Consider the following 27,517-nt stretch of genomic DNA (forward strand, 5'->3'; position numbering starts at 1 on the left):
GAATTCTCCTAAGAATGCAATATTGTTAGAGAGTAGGAAAATGAAAGAACGCTCCCAGAAGATGATGAAGATACAGATTTTTACTAATGATTATCTCTTGTGTGTTTGGCAAAAACTATATCTAACACTTTAAAAGCCTATGAAGTAAAACTCCTCCCTTTCTGTAAAAGGTTCTAGAATTTAAAGATTCTCTCAAATTGTTAATGCCTGCTGAAGAGTACTATAGGTAACATGTGATTTACAAAGCAGAAGGGTACGTGTGTCTATTACAAAATGCTATTAAAAGAAATGTTTAATAATGCTTCTTTTTATTGATAATAACTGGCTATTTTAAAAGAATGGCTCTGAAGGGGAATCATTTGTTCCCTATTTAATTTTTATCAGCCCATGCTTCTCCCCACCATCTCATCAGTCATCTTAATGGTGTTTGCCTTCTTAAAATATGGAGGGGATAAAAATTGATAGCTCATAAACACATATTAAAGAGTAATTTGAGATTTATAGAAGAGAATAAAGAGGAACAGAGGAATGGCCACTGTAGGCAATGCTAACATGCAAGCAAAATGAAATAATCCATACACACAGTGTGTGCTTGGAAGCATTATGAGTACACGTGTACATACACACACAGAAAACTGAATTGTGACTCAATCATAGGAAGCTGTTGTAAAACTCTCCTGTAATAATCAAATATATTTTGTACCTAATTTGTCTCTTTATGGAAAGACCTTCTTCTATATCCTACATAGCCACCAATGTTTAAAAACATTTAGAATTGACATACACGCGTTAATGGAAGGAAATCTGAAAAAGAAGGGATATATGTATACATATAGCCGATTCACTTCACTGTACAGCAGAAACTAACACAACATTGTGAAGCAACTATACCCCAAGTTAAAAAAAAAAAACAAAGATACAGAGATTAAAAAAAAAAAAAAAGAATTGACAATCTAGCAGGTAGAACATTGTTACAGCTAAAGTTTGAAATGACTTAGCTACAGGTGATGTTCACTAAGTATAGACTCCTAGTCTCAAAGATCAATATAAATGAAAAAGAATGTTTTAGTAACACAATGGGATCAGTATAAGGTGCATATTATCTGAAATTTGAATAAATGCAGAAATCAATTCCATGATATTAGCTCTATTATTGATGGTAGTACAGAGAGGAAAAGGTGATAGCAGCAGACTGTAGACAATGATGAAAAAAAGCCCAGACACATTAACCTCCACCTCCACGATACATCCAAAGCAAATACCACCTGCATATCTTGACTCAGGGGAACAATATTTACTAAATCATGCACTGATACATAAGGGGAAAGAAGAGAAAAAAACGGATAAAAAGATACTAAACTAAAAATTATTTAATTCTATTTTCTTTTATGGTTCACAAGGCGAGAAACGAGCCTATATGCAGAACTGAGTAGAAGGCATCTTTGAAAATCTACATTCCTATCTTGGTTAACATTTGCCTCCTCTTGCACTGTGCAAAGAATCAGGCTGAATGATTATCATTTGTAAAAAAAAATAGCTATATTAAACTGCAGGACTATTATTCATAATAAATAATAGATTTGTCATTTTGAAATTCTTGATAATTTAGATGATTCAAGTTTCCATTAACAATTTCCCATTAATGCTGCTTTATAACAGGAAATGCAATAACATATAATCTTTATAAATGTCATTAAAAATAAGTGATTTATTGAGGTGACTACTGGAATAAAGAAAAGACAAGGAAGCTGCACATACTGATAGACAAATGGAGATGCTGTAAAATCTTTTCTTTCCCAGGTATAACCAAAAATAAAGCACTTTTTCCAGTGTAATATTTTAATTAAATCCATCCTTCTTGCAATTAGAAATAAGTCAAAATAAGAACGATAGATTCCATTATTTTTTTAAATCAATAAATCGTCAACATTTTCAGGCCAAGCAAGTATCATAGCATCATAGCTGCATCCTCAAAATGTGGAAGGCAGTAATAAAGTAAAGCACATGGAGGGCGTAATACTTCATCCTGAGTGGTCAGTGATATTGATGAATCAGTATTCTGCATTGTGAGAACAACTAGACTATCCAATTAACCAACATCAAGTCTTAGATGTCTCTCTCACTGTCTCTTAACATTGATTAGGCAATCAATTTTGTCTTAAAGTGCAATGGCATCTCCTTGCAGTTTTAAGTGTTTTTGACTTACCAATTACACACAGGAAAGGATAACAGCCTGAAGAATCCAGTCCCTGTTATTAGGTAGTATATAATCCATGGGTTTCAACTTATAGCATAACTAATACTACAAAGTCATTATCAGAACTAAAATAAGAAGCTATTCCCTTTAATATGTCACCATCCAATTTCAGGAATGGATCCTAAATAGTTTTTCTCATCAATTGCCTGATGACTGATACAGAATCTCTGAAATGACAGTCAGATTTTGTTATAAATGTGCAACAAATACACATCCATGCAAACAAACAAACAAACAAACAAAAACTCTTGATTTCCACAATATATGTAGGGTATATATCAGAAAATGGAAAATCACAAGAAAAGAGTATTTTAAAAATATCATTTCTGGGAAAAACAAGAAGTAGCTAATTTGTACATACTGGAATTTCTTTCTGGCTCCTTTTTGAGTCTGCCTCATTCTTTTTTAGCTGCTTTCTCTCTCACCAATATAATCATGTTGCCCTAAGTGCCTTTCCTATTTCTACCCCACCAATGCTCTATATAACCCCACCCTTTTAGAAGCCAGTGAGAGCAGCCTTCCAGAAGGTAGCCGGTCATGTGTTCACTGGGCAGCTATTCCTTGCCCAGCACCAGAAATTTTATAGTGGCCTTTAACACATTTATCTGATGGTTGAAGGCAGTAGATTTCAAGGCACCCTAGCAAGCCAGTGGACAACAGTTTACATTTATATTAGGTATAACTCTAAATGGCCAAGCTGAAAAGAAGCTTATTTTGAATTATGGTAACTGATATTTATCAAAATGGAGCTTAAAATCACGGGCCCAATGGTAAGTACTATAAATCACTTTAATTAAATTCATTTCTAAAAGTTCTATGCAGTTCTATTTTTTAACATCACTGTGGATATCAGACACTTTGGGAAGAGAATAATGAATTATGATGCTATAGAAACTTCTTTAATCAGGGCAGACTTACGACTTGAAGAGTTTTATGAATTTGGAATATTCTTATTGATCTTTAAGGTCCAGAGACTGTCTAGCAAATGTTAAGTTTAAGGAGATTTCTGAAAATTATTTGAAATTATAAGGAGTCACTAGTTTTTCAGAAATACTGCATTTTGGAGTGTTATTGCCAACTGCAACTTGTATAATTTGTTCAAATTTATAAATATCTGGAGCCACCTGAACTCACTGTATTATGTAACCTTACAAAATACAGACGGTTAGAGATATAATAATTAGGTTTCCTTTCCTCTTGTTGAGTTTTTATATAGCAGTAGATTTGCGTTAGAACTAAATGTTATAAAACTCCTCTCTCTGAAGTCAGTCGAATAACATGGATAAACATGACTCTCAGTTGTATGAAATAAACAGTTACTTCATTCACTCAAACTATTGAATATGTGCTTTCTTATCTACCCAGACTAAACATCTGTTTTTAAAATAATGACATGTTCACAGTGTCCATTTTAAATGGGGAAAAATTAAAACTATAATTGATCTCAATTTTATATGAAAAAATTCTATAAACAAAAACAGTCTAGAAACATTTCAAATTAAGTATTTATAGGCAGGTAGATGTGCAATTATAGATGATTTTAAGTCATCTTTTTTTTTTTTTTAACCAACATTTTCCAAATGTTGGAAAATGTCTTCAATTATGAACTTTTCTCAGAACTAGAAAAATACATGTTATTTAAGAAAAAAAAAACTTTTTTTTGTGGAAGAAAATCATGTTTTGATTTAATGGAATAATATCAGTGAAACATGAACACTGAGGCATGGTCATGAAATCTTCAAATAGTTACCACACTGTAGACATGAATGGACACATTACTCTGAAAAACTCACAGTTAAGATATCTGTGGTACAATATAATAAGAGATACCTAATGATGCCCATCTATCCTCAGTACCTGTAAATACACCAGAGGGACAAATAAGGCATGATTAGAGGGTGACCCATTTAAAGGTAACCCCAACTAATTCAACAAGGCTTTCAATTTGACACGTATTAAGAACTTCTTAAATAAACTTTAGTGTGCTACAATTTCAATTTGTTTCCCAGATCCACCAGCCCTGCCCTTAGCCAGCCAACCAGAACAACCTCAACTTCTCCTTTTCTCATTCTACCAACCCCCATATCTGATCAGTCAACAATCCATCAATTCCATCTCAGCCAGACTCCATCACAAGGTACACGTGAATTCTTATGATGCCTGAAATCTGAATGTACCTTACAAAAAATATTGTTGTGTGTTTGATACAATTTTTATATTTTCTGTTAAAAGCTTTGATGACAATGTTGTATATTACAATTAATAGCATCTTGATATTCATGAAATGCAGTATGTATATATGTATATTTTTATGTTTGTGTATATATCTATACACTTAGAACTAATATTTTATTAATTATTTTATGTATTTGTTCTCCACCAATCTACTGAATAAAAAAATGTTTTCTTCTAACTTACTGACTATTGTTGGACCTCACTGAACATCTTCCCAATACACTGTCATATTTTTGCCTTTAATAAAGTGGAAGTTTGTACCTCTTGGGGCAAAACCATACACAAGACTCCAGGGAAAGGTGGATGGTGATGACATGAGGACAAGGGAATTTAGGCATATGTATTTCTTTATTAAGCACTGTTAAATTTCTATCACCTCACAGAGGAATATCAAATTATGTATAGCTTTTGTTGATCTCTCTTGGCCTTTATTGCTTCAAATTGGGAGCAGTTTGGGGCTAATCAGGACCTACAGGAACTGATATAAGAAATGTGTGCCTTAAGAGGTCCATGGGTCTTTAGAAACAACCTCATCAGATCACATAATATTTTAAAGCTGTTAAGCAGCTATGTTTCATGACCTCTTCTTTTTAAGTTTCACCACAATTCTGTGAACCTACTGAATTAGCCAGATATATGTCCTGGAAAAAAAGAAATGAAAGGTAACATATACTTTTCTATTTTTATTGAAGTTTTATGCTTAAAAGCTAGTGTTATTCTCAATAAGCAGTTTATCTTCATACATAATTACTGAGCGAAAGAAACATGGTCTAAGATCACACTAATTTAGATATAATTTGCAGCAGATAATTTCCAACTGTCATTGCATCTAGCCAGTACAGTGGAGTCCAGCAGCTAAGAGTGAGGGCTAAAGATCTTGGTTGCCTTACTTAGTAGCTGTGTGACCTTCAACAAGTTATTTAGCCTCTCTGTGCCTCGTTTTCTTCCTCTGTAGGACAGGGATAAGATAAACCACTTCACAATATTTTTGTGAGGATTACATGAGATAATCCAGCAAAGTACTTAACCACTGCCTATAAGTATTCACTCAATCTCTGCTATATGACTATTATACTATCGATACTATTATTATACAGCAATGTTATAAAGTAGGCTCAATCATCAGGTAATCAGTGGATAATATCCCCTGAAATACTGTCAGTAGATACTATTTGCAATGGATACATCTAGAATGTTTGTCTTAAAATTACAAATTCTAAGGGGATTTTTGGAATGGTAAAGGCAGTGTTTCCCACGTCACGTTCAAAGAGAGACTTGGTCAAGGGCTAAGTAGCCACAAATGCAAGAAGCATTAAAGGATGATTGTTTAAATTGTTTTCTTTGTTAAAATCAATTCAAGAAAGCTGTAGCCTGCATTCCTATCTCGGAGCCTGGTAGTATTAATATATTAAAAGATAATGAGAGGCCCAAAGGAAAGACACCTGGTTTCGTTGCTTCTCTCAGCATCCCTAAGCTTATTTAACCAGAAATTCTTTTATCACAGAATGCCTTTAACTTTTTAATTTTAACGTCTTTACTGGAGTATAATTGCTTTACACTGTTGTGTTAGTTGCTACTGTGTAACAAGAGAATCACCTATATGTATACATATGTCCCCATATCCCCTTCCTCTTGCATCTCCCTCCCACCCTCCCTATCCCACCGCTCTAGGTGGTCACAAAGCATGGAGCTGATGTCCCTGTGCTATGCAGCTGCTTCACACTAGCTATCTATTTTACATTTGGTAGTGTGTATGTCAATGCCACTCTCTCACTTCGCTTACCTTTCCCCCTCCCCGTATCCTCAAGCCCATTCTCTGCATCTGCGTCTTTATTCCTGTCCTGACCCTAGGTTCTTCAGAAACTTTTTTTTTTTTTTTAGATTCCGTATATATGTCTTAGCATACGGTATTTGTTTTTCTCTTTCTGACTTACTTCACTCTGTATGACAGACTCTAGGTCCATCCACCTCACTACAAATAACTCAGTTTCATTTCTTTTTATGGCTGAGTAATATTCCATTGTATACATTTGCCACATCTTCTTTATCCATTCATCTGTCGATCGACACTTAGCTTGTTTCCATGTCCTGGCTATTGTAAATAGAGCTGCAATGAACATTGTGGTACATGACTCTTTTTGAATGATGGTTTTCTCAGGGTATATACCCAGTAGTGGGATTGCTGGGTCGTATGGCAGTTCTATTTTTAGTTCTGTAAGGAACCTCCATAGTGTTCTCCATAGTGGCTGTATCAATTTACATTCCCACCAACAGTGCAAGAGGGTTCCCTTTTCTCCACACCCTCTCCAGCATTTATTGTTTGTAGATTTTTGATGGTGGCCATTCTGACGGATGTGAGGTGATACCTCATTGGAGTTTTGATTTGCATTTCTCTAATGATTACTGATGCTGAGCATCCTTTCATGTGTTTGTTGGAAATCTGTATATCTTCTTTGGAGAAACGTCTATTTAGGTCTTGTGTCCACTTTTGGATTGGGTTGTTTGTTTTTTTGATATTGAGCTGCATGAGCTGCTTGTATATTTTGGAGATTAATCCTTTGTCAGTTGCTTCATTTGCAAATATTTTCTCCCATTCTGAGGGTTGTCTTTTCGTCTTGTTTATGGTTTCCTTTGCTGTGCAAAAAGCTTTTAAGTTTCATTAGGTCCCATTTGTTTATGTTTGGTTTTATTTCCCTTTCTCTAGGAGGTGGGTCAAAAAGGATGTTGCTGTGATTTATGTCACAGAGTGTTCTGCCTATGTTTTCCTCTAAGAGTTTTAGAGTGTCTGGCCTTACATTTAGGTCTTTAATCCAATTTTGAGTTTATTTTTGTGTATGGTGTTAGGGAGTGTTCTAATTTCATTCTCTTACATGTAGCTGTCCAGTTTTTCCAGCACCACTTATCGAAGAGGCTGTCTTTTCTCCATTGTATATTCTTGCCTCCTTTATCAAAAATAAGGTGACCACATGTGCTTGGGTTTATCTCTGGACTTTCTATCCTGTTCCATTGATCTATATTTCTGTTTTTTGCCAGTACCATACAGTCTTGATTACTGTAGCTTTGTAGTATAGTCTGAAGTCTGGGAGCCTGATTCCTCCAGCTCCGTTTTTCTTTCTCAAGATCGCTTTGGCTATTCGGGGTCTTTTGTGTTTCTGTACAAATTGTGAAATTTTTTGTTCTAGTTCTGTGAAAAATGCCATTGGTAGTTTGATGGGGATTGCATTGAATCTGTAGATTGCTTTGGATAGTTTAGTCACTTTCACAATATATATTCTTCCAATCCAAGAACATGGTATATCTCTCCCTCTGTATCATCTTTAATTTCTTTCATCAGTGTCTTATAGTTTTCTGCATACAGGTCTTTTGTCTGCTTAGGTAGGTTTATTCCTAGGTATTTTATTCTTCTTGTTGCAATGGTAAATGGGAGTGTTTCCTTAATTTCTCTTTCAGATTTTTCATCACTAGTGTATAGGAATGCCAGAGATTTATGTGCATTAATTTTGTATCCTGCTACTCTACCAAATTCATTGATTAGCTCTACTAGTTTTCTGGTAGAATCTTTAGGATTCTCTATGTATAGTATCATTGCATCTGCAAACAGTGACAGTTTTACTTCTTCTTTTCTGATTTGGATTCCTTTTATTTCTTTGTCTTCTCTGTTTGCTGTGGCTAACACTTCCAAAACTATGTTGAATAATAGTGGTGAGAGTGGGCAACCTTGTCTTGTTCCTGATCTTAGTGGAAATGGTTTCAGTTTTTCACCACTGAGAATGATGTTGGCTGTGGGTTTGTCACATACGGCCTTTATTATGTTGAGGTAAGTTCCCTCTATGTCTACATTCTGGAGGGTATTTATCATAAATGGGTGTTCAATTTTGTCAAAAGCTTTTTCTGCATCTACTGACATGATCATATGGTTTTTATCCTTCAATATGTTAATATGGTGTATCACACTGATTGATTTGCATATACAGAAGAATCCTTGCATTCCTGGGATAAACCTCACTTCATCATGGTGTATGACCCATTTAATGTGCTGCTGGATTCTGATTGCTAGTATTTAGTTGAGGATTTTTCCATCTATGTTCATCAGTGATATTGGCCTGTAGTTTTCTTTCTTTGTGACATCTTTGTCTGGTTTTGGTATCAGGGTGATGGTGGCCTTGTAGAATGAGTTTGGGAGTGTTCCTCTCTCTGCTATATTTTGGAAGAGTTTGAAAAGGATAGGTGTTAGCTCTTTTCTAAATGTTTGATAGAATTCGCCTGTGAAGCCATCTGGTGGTGGGCTTTTGTTTGTTGGAAGTTTTTTAATCACAGTCTCAATTTCAGTGCTTGTGATTGGTCTGTTTATATTTTCTACTTCTTCCTGGTTCAGTCTCAGAAGGTTGTGCTTTTCTAAGAATTTTTCCATTTCTTCCAGGTTGTCTATTTTACTGGCATAGAGTTGCTTGTTGTACTCTCTCATGATCCTTTGTGTTTCTGCAGTGTCAGTTGTTACTTCTCCTTTTTCATTTCTAATTCTATGGATTTGAGTCTTCTCCCTTTTTTTCTTGACGAGTCTGGCTAATGGTTTATCAATTTTGTTTATCTTCTCAAAGAACCAACTCTTAGTTTTATTGATCTTTGCTATCATTTCCTTCATTTCTTTTTCATTTATTTCTGATCTGATCTTTATGATTTCTCTCCTTCTGCTAACTTTGGGGTTTTTTTGTTCTTCTTTCTCTACTTGCTTTAGGTGTCAGGTTATGTTGTTTATTTGAGATTTTTCATGTTTCTTGAGGTAGGATTATATTGTTATAAACTTCCCTCTTAGAACTGCTTTTGCTGCATCCCATAGGTTTTGGGCAATTGTGTTTTCATTGTTATTTGTTTCTAGGTATTTTTTGATTTCCTCTTTGATTTCTTCAGTGAACTCTTGGTTATTTAGTAGCATATTGTTTACCCTCCATGTGCTTGTATTTAAAAAAAATTTTTTTCCTGTAATTGATATCTAGTCTCATAGCGTTGTGGTCAGAAAATATACTTGATATGATTTCAATTTTCTTAAATTCACCAAGGCTATGATTTGTGACCCAAGGTATGATCTGTCCTGGAGAATGTTCCATGAGCACTTGAGAAGAAAGTGTATTCTGTTGTTTTTGGATGGAATGTCCTATAAATATCAATTAAGTCCATCTTGTTTAATATATCATTTAAAGCTTGTGTTTCCTTATTTATTTTCATTTTGGTTGATCTGTCCATTGGTTAAGGTGGGGTTTTAAAGTCTCCTATTATGATTGTGTTACCATCAATTTCCCCTTTTATGGCTGTTAGCATTTGCCTTCCTATGTTGGGTGCATAAATATTTACAACTGTTATATCTTCTTCTTGGATTGATCCCTTGATCATTATGTAGTGTTCTTCTTTGTCTCATTTAATGGTCTTTATTTTAAAGTCTATTTTGTCTGATAGGAGAATTGCTACTCCAGCTTTCTTTTGATTTCCATTTGCATGGAATATCTTTTTCCATCCCCTCACTTTCAGTCTGTATGTGTCTCTAGGTCTGAAGTGGGTCTCTTGTAGACAGCATATATACGGGTTTTGTTTTTGTATCCATTCTGCCAGTCTATGTCTTTTGGTTGGAGCATTTAATCCATTTACATTTAAGGTAATTATCGATATATATGTTCCTATTACCATTTTCTTAACTGTTTTGGGTTTGTTATTGTAGGTCTTTTCCTTGTCTTGTGTTTCCTGCCTAGAGAAGTTCCTTTAGCATCTGTTGTAAAGCTAGTTTCATGGTGCTGAATTCTCTTAGCTTTTGCTTGTCTGTAAAGGTTTTAATTTCCTCATCGAATCTGAATGAGATCCTTGCTGGGTAGAGTAATCTTGGTTGTAGATTTTTTCCTTTCATCTTTTTAAATATGTCTTGCCACTCCCTTCTGGCTTGCTGAGTTTTTGCTGAAAGATCAGCTGTTAACCTTATGGGGATTCCCTTGTATGTTATTTTTTGCTCTTCCCTTGCTGCTTTTAATATTTTTTCTTTGTATTTAAATTTTTTGATAGTTTGATTAATATGTGTCTTAGAATGTTTCTCCTTGGATTTATCCTCTATGGGACTCTCTGCGCTTCCTGGACTTGAGTGACTATTTCCTTTCCCATTTTAGGGACGTTTTCAACTATAATCTCTTCAAATATTTTTTCAGTCCCTTTCTTTTTCTCTTCTTCTTCTGGGACCCCTGTAATTCGAATGTTGGTGCATTTAATGTCATCCCAGAGATCTCTGAGACTGTCCTCAATTCTTTTCATTCTTTTTTCTTTATTCTGCTCTGGGGTAGTTATTTCCATTATTTTATCTTCCATGTCACTTATCTGTTCATCTGCCTCAGTTATTCTGCTATTGATTCCTTCTAGAGAATTTTTAATTTCATTTATTGTGTTGTTCATCATTTTTTGTTTGCGCTTTAGTTCTTCTAGGTCCTTGTTAAACGTTTCTTGTATTTTCTCCATTCTATTTCCAAGATTTTGGATCATCTTTACTATTATTATTCTGAATTCTTTTTCAGGTAAACTGCTTATTTCCTCTTCATTTGTTTGGCCTGGTGGGTTTTTACCTTGCTCCTTCATCTGCTGTGTATTTCTTTGTCTTCTCATTTTGCTTAACTTACTGTGTTTGGGGTCTTGTTTTTGCAGGCTGCAGGTTTGTAGCTCCTGCTGTTTTTGGTCTGCCCCCAGTGGGTAAGGTTGCTTCAGTGGGTTGTGTAGGCTTCCTGGTGGAGGGGACTGGTGCCTGTGTTCTGGTGGATGTGGCTAGATCTTGTCTTTCTGTTGGGCAGGAGCACATCTGGTGATGTGTTTTGGGGTGTCTGTGGACTTAGTATGATTTCAGGCAGCCTCTCTGCTAATGGGTGGGTTTGTGTTCCTGTCTTGCTAGTTGTTTGGCATGGGTGTCCAGCACTGGAGCTTGCTTGTCGTTGAGTGGAGCTGGGTCTCACTGTTGAGACAGAGATCTCTGGGACAGCTCTCACCGATTGATATTACGTGGGACCAGGAGGTCTCTGGTGGTCCAATGTCCTGAACTCAGCTCTCCCACCTCAGAGGCTCAGACACCCGGCCAGAGCACCAAGTTGCTGTCTGCTACATGGCTGCAGCATCAGTCTGCCATTATTGTTGCTTTCTTTCTCTCTCAACAACTGAGCACGATAACATATACCCTCTTTCTCCTGAGCCAGGAGAAGCTGAAGGAGAGCTGGTGGGAGCAGAAGGAGCCACAGTCACAGTTGAGGCTTGACTCCAGTGAAGTCAAAAAAGCATGAACCACCTTTCTTCTGCACCCTGCATCAACCTTCCCAGTACGCAAGCTCGCCTATCAACTTCTTGATTTACATACTGTCTAAGCCACTACTCTCTGGGGTCCTGACAAGAACCATGCAACTAATGTGAAAAGTGAAGTGGACCAAGTATAAAAAAGAAAAAATTGCAGACATAGTACCAAGAAGGGCTTCTATTTCTTCTGGGTACTACAAAAGAAAAGCAGCAGGACAAACCAGATTATGAATGTCACCAGAGACCAGGCTGAGCATCAGCGAGACAGGCTAGGCAGGTGGGAGCCACATGTCCTGCTAACGTGGACGGCTGATCACTTCAATTCAACACTGCAGGCCTAACATGGTCAGATCTTTGATTTCTTCTTTCTCTTTTCCCTAAAATCCATATTTTCCTGTAATGTCATATTTTCTCATATTTGCATCTCAGATGCTTATATAGCCCAAGTTTTGCATGGTCAATTAAATAGTTCTATGTTTTATACAGTCCCCCTGGCCAACAATTTGAGGCTTCTGGCATAGACTTCAGGGGCCCAAACGATCATCTACTAATGCATCTGAATCATTCAGCTAATGGTTAGTTTGCCTCATAGCAACCCTGTGAAGGAATTATTCCCAGTTCTCTGATAAGAAGATCAAGTTACAGACAGGTGAGGTGACTTGCTCAGGTTCACAGATCTGGCAGGTGGAACAGCCAAGATCCACACCTGGCCATTCCTGGGTGCACATTATTTACGAGCATTCATTTGTTTTTCAGTAGGATGTGGAATTCGGGACGAAAAATGTTGATGCTGATTACTTCCAACTCACTCAACCTCACTTATTCAGAGGTGAGGAAGTTCTGGTTAAATGATTTACTTTTCATATGAAGATGTCAAACCAGACTTCAGGTTGAGGGACTGTATCATATATTACCCTTACATGGTAATAGAATTTTTGTCTCAGGTCCTCCAATTGAAAAATATATTTGAGTTTCTAATCCTTGATTTCTAATGCTTATTAAAATTTTGTTCTGAGGAATTACAGATACAAAGAAAACTTCAAAGTGAATAAAATCCTTATTTCTTCAGATCAGGAGTTGGCAAACTGATTCAAGAACCAAATCTGGCTCACTGCCTGATTTTGTAAATCACGTTTTATTGATACACAGTTACACCCATTCATTTGCACATTATCTGTGGCTACTTTCATGCTACCACAGCAGAGCTGAACAGTTGTGACAGAGACCATATGACACACAAGACCAAAAATATTTACTCTGGCCTGTAGGGACAAATCTGCCAACTTCTGCTCTAGATTTCTAATTTTTTGTACTGGGAACAAAATCAGACTATCATAACCCTTTGTCCGTAGAGATCACTTTTTACAGACCCTCATACAATTGCATTTTACTAGGTTCCATGTTACAATCACTCACAGGCTCACATTAAATGTAGATAAGAAAAATGCCTACAATCATTTTTTACTATAGTCACTGGAAGGGTTTTGTTGAGGATGTTAACCTCATCACAGCACTCCCTGTGAGAACAATGTATCTATAGTTGGAATAAAAGAAAAGGTCTTTTTTTTTCCTCTTGAGAAATTAGTTAGCATTAATAGCATGACCACTTGAAATCTTGCAAATAATTTGTTTTCTCTTTCCTTTAGAAGATAGAAATTTATAAGCTAAAATTGCAGTCTTCTAACTTACATTGCTGAGTACACCTTTCAACTTTCTAAATCTACCCTCGGCTTCATCTTAGCTCTCTAGTGTTGTGTACTTTTCTCCTAATTTCCATTCACTTTATGTCACTGGGATGTATCATTATTTTACCCGTACCTTATCTTTTTAAAATTAATATTGGGCATAAATAAATGAGAGTACCAGTTATGTAGAAACAGATTTGAAACACAAGACACTGGCACCTTTTGCCCCTGTCATGGGAATGTATTCTTATGATTGCCATCATGCTCTATCCCAGGGTTCAGTTTAACTTTTTAGAAAAGAAGAAAAAAAAATACTCTGACTTCACAAAGACCTCAGATGAAAAATTCTGCAGCTCTGTCTTGAGGAGAAAGAGAACCACATCCCCTTGGTTAGTTAGAACATCTCCTAAGGTATAGCCCTCTCATCCTCATTGTTTCAAGGATTTTTATACAGATATCCAATGAGATTTAGGGCAGAATCCATGCTGTAATGGCAGCTTTATATGGCAATGCCACAGAAAGTGGAAGCGGGGGTGGTGGGGGGGATGATACCAATACGGAATAATACTGATGTTACTAAAACCCAAATGGAATAGGACATGGGCAGATGTTCAGGTCAACTCTTCGTCTTATTGCCAAATAAAATATGAGGCTGGCACTGACCATTCTGCCCTGCTGCTTGCTTCCTGGGCAATCCAAAGCATTGAGAAAAACGCTATCAAATGCCTCAGAGAGACCACCTGGGAGAAACGTCTTCAACTTTGCTGAGATATAAGTAATCAGTACTGCTGAACTTCATTCTGTAAGTCTTACTATGGTATGCAAACAAATTGATATTAGATTTTTCCACTATACCTACCTGGAGAATACTTCTATGAAAGGTTTTTCTACCTGAAGCAAAACTGAATTCACTTGTAATTCAATATTGGAGAAAAGCAACTGACTCATGCGGCCCCACCTCCCACTGACATATCATAATGGAAAGGTGAAGAATTAGAAAAGTAAATATGTAGTTCAAACCAAAAAAGCATTTTATATACCTAATCACTTTAAGAAATGAAACAGAGTTTCGTGTCACACCCACAGTCTCCTGTGCGAACACTTCTGAATACTGCCATATGGAAGTCTGTTTTTAAGTCCTGGTATTTTTTTTTTTTTTGAAAAGTTATTTTTCTAATTCATTCATAAGAAGTGGTAACTCATAAGATTAAATAATACCCAGATCTTTATCACTGTCCTTTAGTCTGATCTTTAAACATGGAAGTATAATTGCCATGGTTACACATAGATGGCATTCAGTAGTAAGAAAAGCATCAAGCTTACAAGTTACCACACGTTTTAGGGTGAGGAATATCTACTTCACAGCTCCTTCTTAAAGTGCTACTTCCTTATTCTCCACTGAAGTTACTTCAGGCTCAAATCCAGCTTTTTTTCTAGCTGTTCACACAAAAACAGTGTTCATCCAACTGTATCTTTACAGACAAGATTTTAGATTTCTTCAGAAGAGAGCCTGAATTAAAGTTAAAAAAACTTCATTCAGCTATTTTTAAATGATAATGTGCTATTACCACATAAGTTACAAGACAATGTCACATTAATCAACATTACACAAACATCTCAGAAGAGTGCTGTTCCCATGATAGTTTAATATGACCTCAAGGAAGATCTAATAAGGATGGAACATGTTGACAAAAGCCAGCCATAAACCAGAAGGCACAAGAAGTACATGAACTACTTTATGACACAGCCAGAGGGACTTCTTAGTGCAAACTTGAAGATACTGCAGATAGGAGTATTAAGGATACATGGTATACCTTTTATAGAACCTCCATTTTCTTACTAATCATCAAAAGAAATGGCCTTAATGCAACAAGTAAAGAACAGCATTTTGACTGGATAATTAGAATCATTCCAGTAAGAATTTTGTCACTGATCTCAAAGAGCTAAACATGTCTTGAAAAATTATTTAGGGAAAACAGAACTTCTAATTATAATAAAAATACAATTTTTGTATAAAAATTTTGATATTCCATAGGAAAGTCTGTGGTTTCCATAATACATTTCTATACCAACTTGGGATATTTGGAAGATACATAGAACACTAAAACACCAACATTATTAAAATACCAACATTATTAAAAAACAAGAAGTTGAGGGACAGTAGCTTTTAATTGCTACATATCATTAATATAAATTAAACATTTTTCATATTCTAACACTTCTGAAATCAAGGTGGGTCTTAAAAGTGAAGTCATGTCATAGTTTCAATGGCAGCTTGCTATGCAAAATAATGGTATAACATAATTGATGGTGTCTTAGAACCATAAAACATAAGCCTTTTCTGTAAGGTTAACTCCACTTTGTTCATTTACAAAAATGTTCAAGAATCACATTGCTGATGAAGCAATGCTATGAATCATTGAAATATAAAATTTTTAGTGTTGTAAAAAAGTGGTATCTCTACATTTTCTCATCACTAATTTTCAAGGAAAAATATTAAATGCCACGCATTTGTTTTTCCTTAATTTCTTTTTTTTTCTTAAGGGAAATACATGAAAAAGTCTGTTTGTGTACACGGTCATCATGTGACATGGTTTGAAATTTTCTCATAATCCCGATCTCTCTTCCTTTGATATGTTCTGTATAGAATATGTGAAAGAACATGGTATTTAAATGTTGCTTACATATGTTAAAGTGGAAAGTCTTCCTTATTTTGGTGCTATTATTTACTGCAGATTAAAATTAATAATGTTCTTGGCAAACTGTTTCTGAGAAACTTTACGGTTAAACATCATTGATAATCTGATTGGCAAACCCTTACTAAGTACACAGTCAACTAAATCCATTAAGTTCTGTATATACGGTCTAATGTTAAATCATGACTTTCCTGGTACAGTTAGTATATTAGATCTAAATTCAAAACTTCCTCTTTTTTCTTGTTAATTGACAGGTTGATAGATTTAGCCTATTATTGTAGCTTGATATATACAACTTTTCCAAAACTTGTATCATTTGTTCCAAGCACACTGGCCTTTCTGTCTCTTAAATTCCTTTCTTCCTGTGATCCTCTCCTTCATTCTAATAGAGCCCTTGTCTCAATGATCGTTCCCCATTACTAAGAATTATAATTCTATACAGTACTATCAGTTTCAAGCATCTCGCTCTCTGACTACCAAATCCTGTCTCCACTAATATCTTATCTGCAATAATCACTCCTTGAGGCAACACTGGGCACAGTTTCCCACTCCCTCTCCATTGAAAACTCTCCTTTCTTGGGTTTAGGAGTACCACACTCTGGTACATTTCCTCTTTCCTCTCTAGCTAGTTCGTCACAAAGTCTTGCTGGGTTTTTTTAATGAATCTAATTTTGGGAGACCCCATCTTAGTTCTTTGAATTCAACTCTTTTCCACTTACACTTACTCCTTTAGTGATGTCACCAATCTCATGGCTTTAAGCATCCTCACGACTCCCCAGAAGACATCTCCCCTGAACTTAAATCGCATAGCGAACTTCCTACCTGACATCTCCACTTTAACTTATCTAATAGGATAACACATTCTCATACTTGATTTTTGACATTCTTTCCCCTCTTCCTATCTTCTCTTAGTTCAGTCTCTCTCACCTCAGTTACTGGACAACACAACTTCGTTAATCAGGCCAAAATTTCTTACAGTCCTCTTTTGCTCCACTCTTTCTCTCATAACCACATCCAAATCAAGAAATTCTATTATGATGTATATAAGCACATGAAATAAAAGATATACTGTCTTTAAAAAGAAAAAGAAATTCTATTAATTCTTCCATAAAAAATATATTCTGAAAATGCTAATTAAAACTCCAATGAAATTCTCCTATACGTATATTACAATTACTAAAATCAAAAGACTGATAACATATTACCAGGATACAGAGCAACTGGAAATATATTGCTGAGAAGAGTATAAATGTTAAAACATTTTGAAAACCTGAAAGATTCTTAAAATGTTAAATATATACCTACCCTGTGTACCAGCAATTATATTCTCACTATTTACCTAAGAGAAAGAAAAACATGCCCACAAAAATAATCATACAAGAAGGATTCTAGAAGCTTTATTCACAGTAAACACAAACTACGAACACACTATGATGTCCACCAACAGGAGAATGAATAAACAAATTGTGGTATATCCATGCAATGAAATACCACTCAGCAATAAAAAGAACTACTGGTAGCCACAAAGATATAGATACATGTCACAAACATGATGCTGAAAGAAGCAGCCAGATATAAAAGAGTATACAGTGTATTATCCTACACACATGCACACACACACACACAAAGAATGGGCAAAACTAATCTAAGGGGAAAGAAACCATAACAGTGGTTGCCTTTGGCAATATGGAGATTGACAGGAAAATGGAATGAGGGGACTCTGCAGGCATGGCAATCATGGTAATCTTCTATAACTTTATTGGGTTGTTGTTTGCGTGAGTTATCCATTTGCCAAAACTCACCGGACTATGCAATTAAGATGTATGCACTACATCGTGTGTAAATTTTACCTCAATGATAAACCCACAAATATCCAGAAACTAAGCATAATTGCTGCTACCATTACCTCTTGCCTGAATTACTGCAGTAGGTCTCTGTGGGTCTACAACATATTGTTCCTACACTGTTTTCTACCTATGAATCAGAATCTTACCCTTTATAAAACAAGCAAAGTCATGTAGCAGCTGTGCTTCAAATTCTCCTTTGATGTTAACACTCAGAAGTAAAGCCAACATCCCTTAATGACTGACAAGGTTCTGCAAACTCTGGTGCCATCCTATCGTATACTCCTCTGATCGCACATCTGACTATCCCCCATTACTCAGTTCTAGCCACACTTGATGTTGCTTGCCTTTGCACTTGCTCTTCTTTCTTCTCTTCCCTCACATATCAGAATATATTCCCTTAACTGTGAAATCTTCACCACATGTCAATTGCTCCAGGAGACCTTACTTGACCTCGATACGTAACACCGTAAGCCCTCACCGCTTCCTATCCCACACTTCCTACATTGTTTCTTCATAGTACCTATCACTAATATACTATATAGTTTATTTATTCATTTTGGGTTTTTCTGTAGCTCTCATCCCACATTTTAATGTAAAAATTTATGTAGGTGAGGCGGTGACATTTTTGCATTTTGTTCACTCACTGCTATATTCCACAGCCTAAAATAGTGCCTGACATATAGAAGGTACTCAGTAAATATGAATTAATACATAAGTGAATGAATGGATGGATCTATAAATATGATCACTCTCTCTCCAATGTCCTCACTCTGTTATTTAAGAAAATGTTGAGGAAGGCGTAGATGGAGCAAAGGACAGTCATAGAGCTGATCACCAGAGAAATTCCTCAAGCTTTACCTAATTAGAATAATCAACATTGGTTTTGGATTTGCCAAGCTTAAATCATTCTGCCTTTCCTATTATAACAAAATCAGTGCTAAAGTTTTTATCAAAATCCAATTTTTACTGTAGCACAACATACAAAACCAAAACATTTATCAATTGCTGTGTTGATATCATTAAGTGAATTTATCTCAGGATCTCTTAGATACAAACTGTAGGTGGCCTCATTTGGTCTTTAATTAAAGCATATTGCAATAAGAGGTACAGAAATTTCCCCATCAACTACAACAACAAAACAACAAACTCTTAAAGAACCAAGATTTTTTCCAAACAGGGTTTCCAACCCTTCCACTTATTCCAGGGTGTCATATGATCAATCACCTGCTAACAGAAGCCACCAACTACTCAATCATGTTAACTTGTGTAAAGGTAACTCTGCACCAGCATTAGATAGCAGGGACATTAAGATGGAATCTTGATTTAAATAAATCACTTTAACATACTCAAGGAGGACAGTATACTTGTTACTAAAGCTCAAAGGCATATGCCATTTGATACTCATATAACATGGGTTGTAGTGTCACATATTTCTCCCAGTAGTGAGCTTAATGTGGTGGTTAAACACATGCTAACTGGATTCAAATCCCTTTTCTCTCACTTCTTAACTGCGGGATCTTGAGCAAGTTACTTAACTTTCCTCTGCCTTAGTTTCCTCGTTTATAAAATATAGATAAAATAATACCTTCCTCATAGGTTGTGGAGATCATACAGTGAGACACCGAATAAAGCACTCAATAGTGTTTGCTATTACTATCATTTACGTGTAATTGGAAAGGGGATAGCACAATTATGTTTTCTATCCTTATGAATTCTCCATTGCAATCTGATAACTTGGCTTTAAGAAATGCTAAAATAAGAAAGCAGTGAGGAATGCTGTGATGCATAAGTTAAATAACTTGTTGTGATTGGGTTTATACTTGTGTTAAATATTTGATTGCCAAGTTTGACACTGGAGAGGTTCGACTGTGAGCACATGAAATCCCTCTCTTCATAAAGCATCAGTCTACCTTGTAACACAGAAGTCCCTGTAGCTCTCCAGAGAGCAGAGACAAGTCTCTTCCACGTTCCTCTCTCTGCCCAACCGCTTTGGGCAGACTACGGTCTTGACTAGTGTCTTGGTGATCATCGTCTGCCAGCCACAATGCCAGAGAACCACGGATCACAGCAGGCCTGCGTCCCTGCCCAGCTTCCATCACTGCTAACGTAAAAACACTGATGCTACCATTATCCTCTTCTAGCCAAATCAGGACCCCTTCACTGGCCCCAATGGCTCTATTTGAACCCGTATTCCCTCTAAAGTGCAGATCTCTACTGATTAGATGCAGAATTAGCAGGCAAACGCTGCTGTCACCAAGCCTGTGCCACAAGAGCCCTTCTGAAGGGCAAACGCGTACTGCCACTGTGTTAGGATTAAGCACGCTTGCATGGACTCATACCCAGAAAGTGTGGGATTTTTTTTTTTTTTTTTCTTGCTTACATACTTATACTCATCTGGGTCACTGTACCTATGGCTACACACAGCTCTGCCCCCTGCTGACTAAGTCAGACTTCATTCTTTACAGGGAATGTTTCCCTCTTTGCAACCTTGCTTTTATCACAGTACCTCACAACCACAGTTCATGCGATAGGTTTGTACATATCCAAACTTCAACTGTGGGCAGAAGTCACGTCTTGTCCTCTGCCAGAGGTGTCTCAGTCTTCACGTTAATCAGTGCGCCTAAATGGATTTTGAAGAGGGAGAGTTGCTTAGCCCTACACACTAGCTACATGTGTCATAGCTCAGGGGTAGTGGGAGACCCTGTTACAACAGAAAAAATGCTAGTGGCATCCCTTGGCTATTACAGATTAATGCCGTGCAATGATTATAAAACTAAGCAGAGATAAGAAATAATCTAATTGAGAACAGAATTAATTTCTCAGGTTTATCCTTAGTAGGAGCATTACATTTATTCACAAATCTCCATTATTATATTTTCTCCCCTTTATTTTAAATGATTTTTAAAACAACTGTTTTATTTTTATTAACATTAATGCAATATATATATATATATATATATATACTACATTCATACATATGAATTTTGGAAATTTAGAAAAAATATATATCCTAAGGAATAAAATGCAAAATACTCATAATTCCCTAATCCATATATAATCACAGGAAAAGAAATCTCATTCTTAACTTGAGATGAAAATTTCTAGAAACATAAAAATGTGCCATTCTTGATGAGAAAAATTCAAATGAGCATTTAATTTTAACTTTGATAGCACCAAAATATCACGTCATCATCATCATCATCCCTGGCAACAAAAAGAGAGCACGCCTCTAAAAACCTCAGGCCATATGAAATGACCATATCGAAGTTCAAGCTTAACTGAAAGTTTTTTCCCATGAAGATAATGAATCTAAAACTTAGGCAAGAATGAAAGCATTCCTTCACTGCTGCATATTACAACATCTGAAGAAAAAAGAGGAGAGTGAAAGGGTGAACAGGTAAGTTACAGAGTTTAGTTTTTTTTTTAAAAAATGATATGACTAAAAAAGAAGAAAGCAGCTTAGGTTACTTTTGCTTTATTACTTCATTATTTACCATTTTAAAAATAAGAAAAAATATTTTTATGCCTGATAGTCAATGCATATTGTTTTAAAATGTAATGTAATGATTTCTATAATTTGAAGATTATTCCATTTAATAGCTGCCATTGAAATAAATTTGAAGTCATTATTAGAAAAATAATTCCAAGAATTACAGGGTCAGATGTTCTTTAGCTCTATAATAACACTCCCCAGATAGTACTAAATAGCTTATATTACTAAAGATACTGTTAGTAAAATACTATGAAGTATTAAATTAATAGACCCTAGAAGACAATGCAGATACAGCTTTTCATACTGCACAGGACTGCTTCATAGCCCACTCTCTCATCGGCTTTCTTGAAAAGTGAACATGAACATGTATAAACTCTTCAAAACAAACCCCACATGTTGGTAATATTTAGGAAAATCCTTTTTTTTTTTTTTTTTTTAAGATTTATTTATTTTATTGATTGATTGCTATGTTGGGTCTTCGTTTCTGTGCTAGGGCTTTCTCCAGTTGCGGCAAGCGGGGGCCACTCTTCATCGCGGTGCGCCGGCCTCTCACTATCGCGGCCTCTCTTGTTGCGGAGCACAGGCTCCAGACGCGCAGGCTCAGTAGTTGTGGCTCACGGGCCTAGTTGCTCCGCGGCATGTGGGATCCTCCCAGACCAGGGCTCGAACCCGTGTCCCCTGCATTGGCAGGCGGACCCCCAACCACTGCGCCACCAGGGAAGCCCCAGGAAAATCCTTTTGATTCATAATATATTTCTCATGTAGTCAAACTGCAGTGTAGATTACATTATACAATGTTACTCCAAGTGGCATCAGAAGCAATGACTGGTTTTCTCTCATTTCAGTCTGTCTAGGTATCTGAATTAGTTCTGTACCATGCATGAGCAACTTTGGCAACATACACTCCAGTGTTTTTATTTTACAGATAAATAACATATTCATCATCATTGTTCAAGTAGTACACATTTACAATTTTAGGATTAGAAATTTTAGTCCACAAAATTCCAAACTATTTTCTGAGCACAGTGTCACATGTTTAATAATTGTTTCCAGGCAATGTGCAGAATTCTACAGATAATCAGTTGACAAACACCCCCCCGCCCAAATAAAACAACAAAACAAGGGTGTTTTGATCCCATGTTTAGACTAGCACTGTGTTAGGTCTCTCATAAGAAAAATAAGAGCAACAGGATAGCCTTCCTTTCCAATGATCTAGAAAAGCAAGAGTTACACATTTGAAACAATTACTATTAAGCAGGGATTGCTTAAATGCCCAAGAACATTTTTTTCCAGCTGCGTTACAGGATTTTTTAAAAGGAAGCAATCGATGTAATATGTAAGAGTTATAAAAGGCTCTTTGAAGAGGCACAATACATTCACAAAAGAGGACATGCGTTCAGAGAATTGTCCAGTGCACCAAGTCACATGCTTCATTCGAGCACCACCATGGCTCAATACAAAGGAGTCTAAGACAAACTTAAACCCACCAACTGACATAAGGAAGTGCCCTGTGTTGTAATCACGATCTTCCCTCTTGGGACATCCTGCCACCACTCACCCCAGAGTCTCCCAACCTCCAGACTCTGTCTTCCTTAGCACCTCACATTAATTCGCCTCTCAGATTGTATCATATCCAGTTTCTAGTAACGGCTAACACCTCCTGAAAGCTTCCACATCCAAACTTCTGGCCCTTCTTTTCTGATGGGAGCTGGAGCCTGGAATCAAGTTAGATTTCCAAAATCAGGCATTAAGTTCTCATCCACGATGATGGGCACCAAGCTCGGAGCCAGGCTTCTTCCTGGCCAGCTGGACCATGGAAGCTGATGCTCCAGGTGACCGAGATGGCCTGTACCACTGAAGTGGCAGCACTCCCCAATGCCAGGTTGGGTCTTTCTGCTCCTGCACCTGAACAGCTCCATTCCTTGGGTTCTGAGAGCTCACCTCCTTCTCCATTCGACCCACTAACGCCTCTCAGGGGAGAGTCTGCCTGGCACATGCCAGGAAGCTAGATCTGCACTAAAATTCTCAGTTCTCTTGGTACCAGTCTTGCCACCTGACTGCATCCCAAGTGCTGAATCAGCCTCTGAATACTCTCCCTTCCTGCTCCAATGTCTTGGTACTGACAGCTTCTGAAATCGGGACTCAGGAAGTTGCACCTCACAGAACCTGTGCCAAGACTGTCTGGTGGCTGTAGGCTCTGCAGCCATGCCCTCTTTCTTCAGTCCTTGCCCTGCCTTGGTGAGCAGTTTTCCACCCCACTTACCTGTGCACATTTGGCACCTGTGCTCAAGAGCTCAGCAGCCTTGACACCCGGGTCAGCTTGACTCACCATAAGTCGGTCACTTACTTTCTGATACAGACACCCATGACCACCCCACTAAGCTACTGCCCCAGGACACTGACTCACATCTTAGTTCACATTTCATCCCAAGTGCCCTCATCTCAGGACACTCATACACATTTTAGCTCTATCACAACAAACTAAAAGGCCAATTGGTTCTGAGTTGCAATGGAGTAAAGTAGACAAAAAAAAATGCTTTGTCAAGAAGCATACCAAGAAATTAACAGAAATGATGACTCCTGACATACTGTGTCAGCAAAGACCTAACTAATTGGATGTTTGTGATTTCCCGGAGGATTTGCTCTTGGAGCCATTATCCCTAAATGATAGTCTTTCCGCCTGCCAGCTTGTGGCCTAAAATGGAATGGTGACCAACACATCCTGGCTGGGTCTAAGTTTCAGGCCAGATTCTCCCAGCACTTTTCCTTAGGCATTTGGCAGAACTTTAGAGCTCACCAGCTTTCTGGGGTAATAATCATTTTTTTCCCTCCGATTTCTAGATGGCTGCATTAGTCCTGTATACTTTAATGACTAGGGGGCCATCTTAGGGGGCCTAAAGTGGCAACCTTAAGGTCTGTTAGATCAATTCTCTCACACCTTGGCAATGTCTCCTCATTGCTTTTTGAAATACATACATATGGTTTTACTATGCATTTTGGGGGCACCACACAATAATTCGATGGCATCAGGTTAGACCTTATTATAAAAGCAAAACTGATATAAAACATGAACAATTCTATTGTACCAGTAAATACATCACCTATGGCAGGACATTTCATTCCTGAAATATAACGATATAACCTTGTCATCTCCTTCCCATATTTTGTCCCCAACCCCCAAATTCCAAGTAGGCAGCCCGCTTCTCTGTGCTCCTTTGCCTCAGGGAAGTTTTGTGATACTGGGCAGAAAGCTGAAGTTGCAATCAATATGCCAGAGAATTGTGTGTGTGTGTGTGTGTGTGTGTGTGTGTGTGTGTGTGTGTGTGTGTGTGTGTGTGTGTGTGTGTGTGTGTGTGTGTGTGTTTGGTGGGGGGACGGTGTTAGTGAGCTCAGGGAGGGAAGATTCTATAAGACAAGGAAGGGGTCAGAAGTCCAGGGGCACCAGAACTATCAAAAGCCTGAAGCGAGTTTCCTGGTTCCTGGAACTAATTAAAATTGTCATGTTGTGATATCAACATCCACCTAGCAGCAAGAGATTTTTATTGTCACTTTCTAGGAACAGCACATGAAGTAAATGCATGACAGAAAACCTCTTCTTTTTTATCAACATTGATACAATCACATCTTAAAGAGCTTTGCCTCTATTTACAGATTATATTAACATTCACATAAACTATTCTATTTGCTGCTATTTTGCCATTAGAAGATGTTGTTAAATATGTGTCTGTTGGCTCCCTATAAACACTAGGCACTAAATAAATGTTTGTTACGTTCGATATATATCAATGAGAGGAATTACTTATATTTGGAAGGCAAAAATAAATTTTATATATCTGTAACTACTTTTCAAACACGATAAAACTAATTTTTTCTAGAGAACAGTAACTTCCAGACCATTTTCCTCCTACATAAACTTCATTAATAGTGTTCTTTTTAGATTTAAATAACTTTCTAACTTCATTACTGGTCTGCATACACTCAAAAATCTGCTAATTCAAAGGAAGCACTCAAGCATCCCTTTATGTCTCAAGGATCAGGAAATCTTATGCGAAACAGTAAGCGGCTTTGTCAGATAGTGAATGAGGAAGAAATTTCTGCAGTAAGGAATAAACCATGTTCAATTTTAACATGTAAAAGAACATTTATTTAACTTGCACTTAACTTAAAATCCAATCATAAGAATGAAGGTCTTTAAAAATGAAGATGTCTCTTCTAGAGTATGATCAGTACTCTGGAAGGCAGCTATACTGGTAGTAACTGATCTTTTCACCAAACAGAAATTCAAATCAAAGCAAACAAGACAAAAAAGAATCTAATAATGTGTAGGTTCCATACAAAGGCTTTAACTCTGTTTTTCAACATCAGCACTATTGACATGTTGAGTTGAATAATTCTTTGTTGTTATGGCCTATCCTGTGCATCACAGAATGCTTTACCCACTAGAGGCCAGTAGCGTGTCCCCTCCCTTTCTTTCCCCTCCTTCCCTCCCTCTCTCCTCCACTGCTGTGACAGTCAATAAACACTGTCAAATGTCTCCTGGGAGGCAAAAGTCTGCCCTACTCTCACTCAACCCTAGAACCACTGTTTTAACCTCATTCCCTTCTAATTAGCTTCTCAATGGCATCTCTTTCATACAGCTGTCTACTGAGCAAGAAAGGATTTGACTTTTAATGTTTATAAAAATAAAAAGCTGCAATGTCTTTAGTTTGGTATCTATAACTAAGGAACATGCCAAAACCAATCCATGGACTTTTTTGGGGTTTCTTCCCATCTAAACAGAGTGTAATTTGGTGATTAAAAGAATGTCTATGCTTTGGGGTTAGGCAACCTAAAATCAAATTTCATTTTTAACATTTAGAAGCTGTGTGATCATGGCTAAGTTACTTAAATTCCTAACATCTCTGGTCTTCAAATATTAGAAAGGCAGAAAACAATAATATCTCTACTTCACATATTGTAAGAATTAAATGAGATAATGTCTCTAAAGGGCATGCCACATATTAGATAATCCATTATCTCACGTTTACGACCATTAAAGAATAAAACATCGCTTGTTATATGAGTGTTTTTTCTTCAAAATAGCATACTTTTTCTTCTAGCTTTTTAATAATTACACTAGTACTACATTATTTGGAATATCCTCTAGTTCTCTAAAAACAGAAAATTACATTTATTTCTGTTTGCTTTTATGATAGGACAAGGAAATAGGGTAAGCACAATTTAACAGTTGTTTCATCTTTCATCTGTAAGAATCTGCTGTATGCCGGAGAGGTTGTGGAGAAAAGGAACCCTCCTGCACTGTTGGTGGGAATGTGGATTGGCACAACCACTATGTGAGTACACTATGGAGGTTCCTTAAGAAACTAAAAATAGAGCTACCATATGATCCAGCAATCCCACTCCTGGGCATATATCCGGAGAAAAACATGGCTTGAAAGGATACATGCACCCCAATGTTAAATATTCAAAGTTTACAATAGCCAAGACATGGAAGCAACCTAAATGTCCATCGACAGATGAATGGATAAAGAAGATGTGGTACATGTATTCAATGGAATATTATTCAGCCATAAGAATGAATGAAATAATGCCATTTGCAGCAACATGGATGGACCTGGAGATTATCATACTAAGTGAAGTGAGTCAGACAAAGACAAATATCATATGATGTCCCTTATATGCAGAATCTAAAAAATAAGATACAAATGAACTTATTTACAAAACAAATGGACTCACAGAGAGAGAACTTACGGTTACCGGGGGGAAGGGTGAGGGGGGAGAGATAGACTGGGACTTTGGATTGACATGTACACACTGCTATATTTAAAATAGATAACCCACAAGGACCTACCGTACAGCACAGGGAATGCTGCTCAATATTCTGTAATAACCTAAATAGGAAAAGAATTTGAAAAAAATAGATACATGTATATGTATAACTGAATCACTTTGCTGTACACCTGAAACTAACACAGCATTGTTAATCCACTATGCTCCAA

The 27,517-nt window shown here is 36.8% G+C and overlaps 1 protein-coding gene across 11 annotated transcripts in view; it reads right to left on the reverse strand.

Annotated features, from left to right (window-relative positions):
- The window catches only part of NKAIN2 (sodium/potassium transporting ATPase interacting 2), a gene marked incomplete at its 3' end in the record, with an annotated part of 1,018,208 nt that overhangs the window by 677,570 nt on the left and 313,121 nt on the right, over positions 1-27,517 (reverse strand). The window contains exon 1 of one of the 11 annotated variants that reach the window (XM_082406276.1): positions 4,051-15,931. The exons of the other annotated variants lie outside the window; for them this stretch is intronic. Within the exon in view, the coding sequence (XP_082262402.1) occupies positions 4,051-4,101 (51 nt within the window). The 5' untranslated portion in view covers positions 4,102-15,931. Of the gene's footprint in view, positions 1-4,050; positions 15,932-27,517 lie in introns of those variants that run through there. 11 annotated transcript variants of the gene reach the window in all.

Source organism: Balaenoptera borealis, assembly GCF_965194805.1.
Source record: "Balaenoptera borealis genome assembly, chromosome: 9".
NCBI lineage: Eukaryota > Metazoa > Chordata > Mammalia > Artiodactyla > Balaenopteridae > Balaenoptera > Balaenoptera borealis.